This window comes from Hibiscus syriacus, unplaced genomic scaffold, assembly GCF_006381635.1.
Source record: "Hibiscus syriacus cultivar Baekdansim isolate YM2019G1 unplaced genomic scaffold, ASM638163v2 tig00002338_pilon, whole genome shotgun sequence".
NCBI classification, from domain to species: domain Eukaryota; kingdom Viridiplantae; phylum Streptophyta; class Magnoliopsida; order Malvales; family Malvaceae; genus Hibiscus; species Hibiscus syriacus.
Genome location: NW_024061926.1, coordinates 1,018,475 through 1,028,876, shown reverse-complemented (window position 1 = coordinate 1,028,876; position 10,402 = coordinate 1,018,475). Strand labels below are relative to the sequence as shown.

General features: G+C 29.3%; 1 protein-coding gene across 1 annotated transcript; it reads right to left on the bottom strand.

The window, feature by feature from the left end:
* Window positions 1–2,095: 2,095 nt before the first annotated feature.
* Window positions 2,096–4,161, bottom strand: LOC120145190 (protein HAIKU1-like). Its single transcript, XM_039159084.1, has 2 exons — window positions 4,064–4,161; window positions 2,096–3,842 (listed from the first exon to the last, which is right to left on the bottom strand). The coding sequence occupies exon 2, from the start codon at window positions 3,433–3,435 to the stop codon at window positions 2,431–2,433; it is 1,005 nt and encodes a 334-aa protein (XP_039015015.1). The 5' UTR covers window positions 3,436–3,842; window positions 4,064–4,161; the 3' UTR covers window positions 2,096–2,430.
* Between the last annotated feature and the right edge of the window lie 6,241 nt (window positions 4,162–10,402).

Here is a 10,402-nt window from a genome sequence, read left to right as displayed (position 1 = left end):
AGATCATTTTTCTTTATTTTTCTCCTCTCTAACTTTCATCTCATTATTCTCTTTTAACTTCTTCATATATAAACAATAAAAGAAAAAAGAAAAAAATATACAAACCCAAATAGCCTTTTAAAGACCACAAATTTAACACTCTAAAATTGAAATCAAATAATAAGACAGTTTGGCGATAACTTTTAACGATAGGTATAGATTAGTTCCAAGTTTAAGTTCATGAAGCATTAGCAATATGTGGCCCTGACTGATTGGAGTTTAAGTTTACATACATACATACACAGAGAGAGGTAAATGAGAAACGAGCTATTTGAGTTTAACTCAATCATAGTTAAGTCAATACTCAATTCGAATATACTCGACTTAAATTCTTAAACAGCCAAAACAAGTTACTTAATACCCGAATCGAAGAGTTCGTAAACGACTTAAAAAATAAAATTTTAAAATTTTAATTTTTTAAATCAAATTATTAATAATATTAACATTTATATGTTTTTTATAGAAAACACAATATAAGATTTTTATATACTTAAAGTTTAGGTTCGAGTTCGTGGTTGAACAGAGTTAGAGTTCGAACTTCAATCAAATTAAATCTAAAAATGTTTCGAGTCCAAGTATTTTGGATCGAGTCAAGTTTTAATTTTTTATTTCAAGTTAGAGTTGTACATATAGGATGACAGAAGCTACCGTTTTTTAATGAATTCGAAGTCTCTTACCTAATTCTAGTTGTCAATCCAACTTCCAATCATACATACACACACAAACATCAATCAAAGCACGTAATTGTATATGTATCAGGGAACGACTGAGCTGTGGAGTGCGTACCCATGGAAATGATAATTAGCTGATGTATGTATGAGTGTGCATGTATATGCAGCAGCTCTAGAAAGAAAATGGTGCAACAAGGTTATTCAAAGTTAATTTAAGCAAAAATGTCCTTGGTCTAGTAACCAGTTTCAGGCTGGCACCATTTCTCAGTTTCGAGCTGCATGCATGATGATGCCATTGGAACCCTCTAAGAGGGTGTTTGGATGGGAGGAATGGAATCCATATTATCCCGTTTGGTTAGTTCAGGAATCTCATTCTCGGTAATGTAAGATTACCAATAGTAGATTTTTTAGGGTATATTACCGAAAATGTCATTACTTCCATTTCCTTAGGTATTGTTAGATTCCCGACGTTTTGGACTAAAATGCCTTTAAATTTTTTTAAAATATCATTTTATTTGTTATTGAATAATAAAAATTCTACGAAAGTTAAATTACAAATTTTTCCTTAAACTATTTTAGATTTATAAAAAAATCTATAATTAAAATTTTATATGAAATTCAAGGGTTAAAATAAAATTTTACCCATTTCATTAAACTTTTTTATATTTTTAATTTTGTAAAAAAAATTATATAAATTTTATGAATTTAAATTTTTTAAAGAAAATATATAAATATTTTTCAACTTATTAAAAAAAATAAATATATAATAAGGATAATTTGGTCAAATATACATTCTAATAATTTTTTATTTATTTAACCAAACACGATAATCTTACATTCCTGCTAAGCCAACCAAACACAAAATACAACATTCCCAGTAATCTTATTCCCTGATAATCTTACATTCCCACTGATAATCTTCCATTCCGTGAACCAAACGCACTCTTAAATGTGTCATTATATCTCTTCCATGACATCATCAAACAAAGGGCACAGTTACGCACAATCACACTTCATTGAAACATTTTGAGCAAAGATAGAGTTTTAACACCATGGGCCTTTATTTTGAATACCATGGAATGGTAAATGACGAACGGTGCTTGAATATTTTATTCCCACATGCTCAATAATGAACAAGAATTCAACTAAAACTAATTAGGATCCACAACAGTACAATTACACAAGAATGTTTCAACTAAATTGCCTACCTATAAAATTCACCCTATGCGCTCCTTTCATGCTACAGCGCCAGTCGGGATGTTCAAACTTAGTTATCCAATCTTCACTATTTCCCATGTAAAACTTGTCCAAGAAAAGAATTCAACTAAAACTAATTAGGATCCACAACAGTACAATTACACAGAATGTTTCAACTAAATTGCCTACCTATAAAATTCACCCTATGCGCTCCTTTCATGCTACAGCGCCAGTCGGGATGTTCAAACTTAGTTATCCAATCTTCACTATTTCCCATGTAAAACTTGTCCAAGAATACAGAGAGCATTGCAGCTGTTACGAAGCCTAAGTGCAAATAACTTGTGAAATGGGTATGGACATTACAAAAGGCACAAAAAAATAAAGAAAGAAACAGTTATACGAGCAGTATACATTATACTTTCGGACCGAACCTTGATTCGGAGATGAAAACAACAATGAGAATGATGGTCCCAATGCCTGAATGAGTATGGAGCTAATGAGAGCAACAATGTTATAACTTGAATTATTGATCCCTCCATCTTGGACTTGGGTAGGGGAAAAAACCAGAAGGTGACTGTGGAAACATAAGACCAGGAGAAGGTGGAGGTTGAGGCCCATGACCTAAAATCCCTGACTGACCCATGGGGGAGAAAGCAAAGTTGGGGCTCAATGGAGGAAATTGAACCCCAGGAGAAAGCAGCCAGTAAGGGTTGGGGCAGGGGGACAACAAATTCATATAGCCAGCAGGTGATGGCAAAAGGAATTGAGAAGTCGGTGAAGGTAAAAGGCCAGGCCCATTCATCCTTGGTGATGGAAGATTGGGCATTGGTGGAACAGAACCACTCATTCGTGGAGAAGGGAGATTAGGCATCATCGGTGGACCATTTATTCCTCTTGGCGAAGGGATTGCAGGCATAAGTGGATTAGGAAGTAAGCCAGAAGATGGTGGAGCATTAGGTTGCCCTGGAACTGGAGGGTGTAGTTGAGGGTGGCCTTGATTTCCAACTGGACTTGGATCTATAAGAGAAGTCTGAAGGTATCGCATATAAGCTGATATAGGAGATTCAGCTGTGTTTGCCCATAGAGCATCTCCAGGAATCATAGGTTGCAAGATTGTAGGCGAAGGTTGTCCATATTGACCAGGTCTAACAAAGCCAGTGTTATAAGGAGCAGGAGGGGGAACTGGAGCCTGTGCATGAGTAGGGGCAGGGGCTGGAACGGGATGAGGAATACGAGGCCGATTGATTGGTGTCAACGGTGGAGGCCTAATCCTCTGCAGCCTCATACTTTGGGGTTTGGGAGGATTCTGTGGGGGCCTTGGCAAAGGATCATTACGTGAAGGCGAACCAGTGAGTTGCTGAACAATGTTTCGGAAATCATTTTTACTAATATTGTAAACCTGAGGCTGAGGGTGCTGCCTAGCTGCATTATTAGCGAAGTTAGGTTGATGCAACGGGCTCTTCCTTATATTCTTGCCGATTTTGTTCACACCAAGATGATCATTAAGCCGATTCTTCGAATTATCCATTTGAAGAAACTAAATTGCAGAGTGAACTACAACAAAGTAATCCTAAATTTTCCAGACACTCACAAAGTCAAAACCATTCAAAAGCTTCTACAGAATATCCCAGAACATTAAAATTCAACCTCAAGCACCTGCGAGAAATCTTTTCACAACAGCAACCTAAACTTCAATACGCAGCAACCAAAAAAAAAACCGACCGCGTAACAGTGTTGACTTTGTCGAGATATCCACGGGTGCAGTAATTAAAAAGCATCAAACTTTGGGATTCCAAATTCAAATCTCCACCAGAAACCAAGTCAACCCCTAAATCTGATATTCAATGAGAGAAAGAGCAACCTTTTCTTCAAACCCTAATTTAAAATCCTTCAAATTTCTCCCTAAGAATTCCCACAGACGCCTGAGTCAGCTTCCTGCATCATAAAGATAAAATGCCCAAACTCAACCCATCAAAACTCCAACTTAAAAAACAAATCTCAAATTAGCAGAACACAACAAAGATCAAACATTTATAAAATAATTAGCCCCAAAAAGAAAATCCCACATCATAAAATTCAATATATTTCACAGCAACTAGATTGAAAGTGCAGGCAAAAAGAGAAAATATAAATATAAATGAAAATGAAAAACAGACCAGGCTTTTTCCTGAAGATCTTCCTCCTCTTTGTAGAAAAATGAAAAGACGAAAAGAAGGGAAAGCCAGAAAGGAAAGTAAACTTTAGGGCTAGCGAGGGATGTACAGCTGAGACTAACTTCTGATGTGTGTCAATATGGAAATGAATCCATCCATTCATCTTCATTTTTTTTGCTTTCTTTTTCCTTCTATGTTGTGCTGTGTGGGTCCAATAATTAGATATGATGAACAGACGTGTAAGTTAAATTGAAAATAATAAATAATAAGGTAAACTACACGTTTAGTATCCTAATTATTACTTATATTTCGTTTTGGTTATTCAACTATTTTTTTAAATCATATCTAATATTATATTTTGGTCACCTGTCGTTAGGTTTGCCCGTTGACTTAATAGAAGTAGTGATATGGCATGTATAACATATGTTTTAATCCTCAAAATTTACACATTTTATCAATTTGGTCATAATACAAACTGATTCAATAAATCCTAAAAGGTTTAGGGACTTATTATGTGAATGTTCTGTTTCCTTCTTATTTCAAAACTTTCGCTCAATTTTGTCACACTGTCGTCCTCGTACCCTAACAAAAAAACTGTTGATTTTAAAACCTAATTAGAAAATCACAACCGCCTTCACTAGACAGACACCGTCTTACCACCCATCCAAAACCTCACCCCGACGAAGATTCGAGCCACACCCTTGATTGCCTCTACGCCGTCAAGTCTCTTATCCCCCTTTACACTACCTCCGATCAATTTGAACCCCGCCAACCTCACACCACACCATGCCTCACCTGAACTTGCATGCAGTGTCCCTCTAATGGCAGATAAAGAAATAATTTCCAAGTTGGGCATACGTATTTATCATATTTATTAATCACGTAAAAAACATTTTCCTGGTGGGCATAGATAAAATTTTAAGATGGACACAACCATTGAAATAAGTAATTATTTGAAAAAAAAAACAAATTTTAATCTGGATAATTGACCACTCTGAATCCTTAATGTATCCGCCATTGTGCACCTATTAATCCAAACCTCCACAAAGTGTAACCACCAATCAAAACCCTGAAAATCCCTTTACTACCAATCAAACCCCTGAAAATCCCTTTAAAACCCTAAACTAAAAACCTAGTTCCCACACATGCAACCCTATTAAAACTTAAATCCTAATAATTAGGGGTAAACAAGATAAAATATATAATATTTTAAGGACTAAAACAATTATTACACAATACCATTTTAGTATCACAATTAAATTTTTAACAGTTGGTGATCAAAACGAAACCAAAACATAAAGTCAAGTATGATTTTTTAAAAATAATTGAATGATCAAAACATAACAAAAATAATAATTAGGGTACTAAACATATAGTTTACCCTAAATAATATTAGAGAGAACATAGTGTCAAAGATGCATTGTGCTTATAAATTATTTGGTTATTTTTTACAGTAATTGTTTGACTTAAATTTAAAAACTAGATTTAATTGATCATCTTTTAGAAGTTTGATCTATTAAGAAAGTTGAGTAGTATTATGATATTCGATTAAAATAGTTTGTAAGTTTAATAAAAGAATTTACTAAAAAATTGAATATACAAAAATATGTTTACACTCAATATGAAATAGAAAAAAGTTTATTAAAATATTAAATCAAGATAAATTTTATTTACTTAATTTTATTAAATTGAAAGCTTAAGTAATAATATATACTCATGTTTAAATTGAGTTTTAAACAAGTTTTAAAAAATTACTTCAGTTATCGATAGAGATTGATTCAAGTGCTAAACAACTTGTTGTCGTTTAAGTAATGTTTTGAGTTCGAGTCCTTGTATATGCAAAAAAATTCTGCAGAGAGACTCACTCACCAAAGCCAGGTGTGCGACGCGGATCGATCCGGATTAGTCAAGACGAAGCCTTAGAACCAGGAGGGTAACAAAAAAAAGTGATTCAGTTTATAATTATTTGAACTATTCAAATTTAACTTAACTTTGATGTTATTATATTAAACAATTATATATAACACTAACTTAAACTCAAACTCGAGTTTAATTTAAATATAAATATTTTTTTATTTTGAAAAAAAATTCACTTTAAAATCATTAAGTAAATGATCACATAATTATTACATAATTGAAATATATAATATAATGTTTTAAAGATAAATGGAACTTTTTATTCTTTCTTTCCAAATTCAATCTCCAACCTATTATGAACACGTCAAAATCAAAATAAATATATTAATAATAGTAAGTAAAATGCATCGTTTTTCAGCATATAAATCATCATAAACCAGTGCCCCATTTGTTGTATATTAAAAATTTTAATTTATTATCAAGATCAAGTTGATATAGTGAGATGAGACATTAAATTTCTTAAGTAATGTCAGGAGTTCGAATCTTGTTATCTATGAATAAAGCAAATTGTGTTGGAAGAGTTGCTATCATTTTTACAGTATCTGATCAAGATTAATCGATTAATTAATTGAATACCAATAATCATACCAAAAAATTTAATTTATTTTAAATCCAATTCTAAGCTTGGATAATTCATTTAATTGAACTCAAATTTAAATTCTTTTAGCATTCCAGTTCCATTGGATTTGATTGGGGAGAGTCAAAGTTTAAATGTAAACGGAACTAGCGTCGATATTACTATCAACTTTACTTTTGTAGTTAAAGTATGTAAGGATGTGGGTCACTCTTCCACGTCATCATTTTGTATAAATTTTTTTATTATCCTCCCAATTCAAAAGATTTTATATTGATTAATTCAAATTAATCCACATCATATATTTATTTTTAATATGTGAATATTTTAACGAGAATTTTTTATCTACATAAAATTTTAAACTCAAAAACTACTTAAACTAATGAAATTTTGTATACAAATTTTGCCACCTCAACATTTGAATTTTTATTCCTCTCATAATGATTTCCGCCTTCTCATCCTCCTTAATAACTGGTGATTTCACATAATATACTATTTGTTTAATGAAAATTTTAAAATTTTTGTTAGAGTCGACTACAACAGTTTATGCTTTATTTTCATTTTAGTTTATCTATTATAAACTTATTCATTCCAGTTCAATATGTTTAAAAATATTAAAATTTAATCTAAAATATTAAAGTTACTGTCTGTTGTTTTAATATTTTGGTTTATATATCTTTAGTTGTTTTAATATTTTGGTTTATATATCTTTTAGGTATCTCTTAATTTTAAAATAAGCAGATAGCTCCCTCTAAAAAGAGAATCATATATTATTTGTATATATATACTTTTATTAAGGTAAATTGATTACAAAATAATATTTATTCTAAATACTCTCAATTATTTGATAATTTAATTATTAAAGTAAGTTTATTCGTGTTTTTATTTGTATATTTTAAAAGCAAACAAATAAGAATATATATACGGTGTTAATATTTGGGTAAATTATGCGAATAGTCTCATATATTTTCAGTTTGACAATATTTTTTTTATTATTTGGGACAAGTACAAGGTAGTATCTATTCAAAGATAATATTAACATTGAATGCTCAAACCCCTGGCATTCATCGTGCTCGAACTCGGGATCTCAAGAAATAACAACGATTTTTTTATCACCGAAGTTTACTGAGGTTCGTGCTTTTTAAGAAAATTTTTAATTATTTATGAAATTAGTTGGTGATTCTTAGAGTCCGTTTGTTTCACTGAAAATATATTTCGAAAAATATTTTCCGTAAAAATAAATTACATTTTATGAAAAACATTTTTTGAAAATCGTTTTAAGATGTTTGGAAGATGATGTTTAAACCCTTTTTTCACTAGTTGATGTTATAAATATTAAATACAATAAAAATATTATTTATCATAAAACTTAATATTATTTTTAAAATATTAAAATAATTTATATATTATTAAAATATTATTTTTATAATTTTATTAATAAAAATATTATTATTGGTATATTTTATTGCAATAAAAATATTATATATTATATTACTTTTTTATTAAAGTAATAGTGTTATATTATATTTTAAAAATATTAATTAGTATATTTGAAATATCTTTATTAAAATATTATTAGATTATTATATTAATATTAAATATATAAATAATATTATTCATTATTAATAATTTAATAATATTATTTCTATGAAATTAATAAATAATATAATTTTTATTAATAATTTATTATATATTATTAAAATAAAAATATAATATCTTATATTATATTATTTTAATATAATTTATTATTTTATTATAATATTAAAAATATTATATTATATTATATTATTAGAAATATTAATAAATATATTTTAAATATTTTAATAATTAATATTTTGATTAAAATGATATTAAAATATTTTATTAATATTAAATTCATAAAATAAAATTATTTTGAGTATTTATTCTTTGAAGTAAAAAGTTCAAAAAATTTATGGAAAATCAGACTGTAAGTTATTTTCCAGAAACACAAAGAAAATTTTGTTGACTAAGAAAATATTTTCGTTGACCAACCATTTTTTCCTCCAACCAAAAAATAAAAAATGAGGAAAACATTTTTCGAAAAATGTTTTACGTGAAACAAACATACCCTTAAATATGTTGCTTTCATTTTTTTTAGCAATGCAATTTGCATTTTGATATGTTCGATTGTATCGTACAATCTACTTTTATTAACTTGCATTTACATGTATGTTTTGGTTGAAAACTTTTTAAAATTTAATTATTAGATTTTTTTTTTAATTTTTGGATTTTTCTTTATTGAGTGTACAAGAATTTAATTGCACTTTCTGTTGAGAGATAGTTTGTTCATTTTTAAAATTAATAATAATATGAACTTCTCAAGTGACAATATTAGTATAAGAAGATTTTTTTTTAAAGATCATAAGTTCGAGTAAATACATCTATAAGATGTATGTGTTATCAATTAATTAAAAAAATATAAACAAATACTAACTCAATCGACCCAGACCCAAGAACTTAAATCAGCCTAAGAATTTTACCAAGTCGAGGCTTCCTCCTTCCTCAAACACCATTGTGGATTATGCAGTTCCCCTCCCCTCATGCTAAATCTCTACATTCAAAATTATAATAATAATAATAATAATAATAATAATAATAATAATAATAATAATAAAACTCTATCCCTTCTGCCCAAGCCCTATCACGTCTCAAATCAATCCCTATCACACCTTATCCCCACATGATTCGTCAGCAATGAACCCTGTAAAAGCCTTTGATTGTCACCTTTAGAAGAGAGAGAGCTAGAGAGAAACCATCGGAAAGGGAGTTCAGTTATGATATGTAACACTTTAATCCCTTATATTTGAGTGTCACGTAGAATTATTGAAATGTCTAATCATTTTTTTTAAATCATACACATTTTCAAAATATTTACATGAAGTATAAAAACATAATTTACAAAAGCGGCGTCCCAATTTAAAAATGCATAATTGAAATATTACAAGTTGATTGAATCTCTACATGCTCACCAAGTCTTCGTCATTGGAGACTCCTTTAAAGATACCGTTGTCCTTGTCGAAACAATTTTTTTAAAAAAAGTAAAAGTGAGATTTTGAAAAGTCATATCATTTTTAATTTATCTCTTAATTGATTGATTTTTAATTAAAAAGTAAATGTGATTTAAAACCTCTCGTTTCGAAAATTTTGGAATTCTTTTTGAAAATAAAAACGTATAGTTCGAGAAGTCGCCACAATATTTAATTAAGATATAATTGGGCACCAATAAAGGTTTTGTCATTTTAAATAAAAATTAATTTTAATTAAAACAACAAATTGAGATATGCGTTACCAGAAAATGAGTTCATGAGTCGATTATGTGTGGAGAAAGATTAACATCCTCACAGCGCCCTAAATCAGTACCCAATCGATTAATTAATGTCTTTGCGATGAAATTTACAAATCCGAGTTTAATTTGATTTATGATCCCTTAAAACAACAAAATATGAATTTTATAACATTCAACATCGCCTAAATTAAAATTATCAAGCTATTAGAAAGATAAAGAATATTCAATTATTTAAAAATATTAAGACCAGATCTTTAGGTAAGTTCTAACGACCTTTTCTCAAAAAATTTAATAGCCGAATATTTCTCTTTTTCTTTCATTCCCAAATTTTAAAGTAACGAATCAAAATTTATTTAGGAGTCACTGATGGGATACACTTATAATTTAAAATCGACTAAAACAACTTTCTAGTGAGTTAAGAGAAGCCATTTAAACAATTTTAAATTAAAAGGTATTACATTAATCCAATTATGTAATTATGTAAGTTGTGCACATGAGGTTAACATGCATATAAATCAACTATGCAAACTTTAAATCTACATGC

Excerpts from the sequence above, each read along its gene's own strand:
- LOC120145190 (XM_039159084.1), bottom strand. The coding sequence starts at position 3,435 with ATGGATAATTCGAAGAATCGGCTTAATGATCATCTTGGTGTGAACAAA.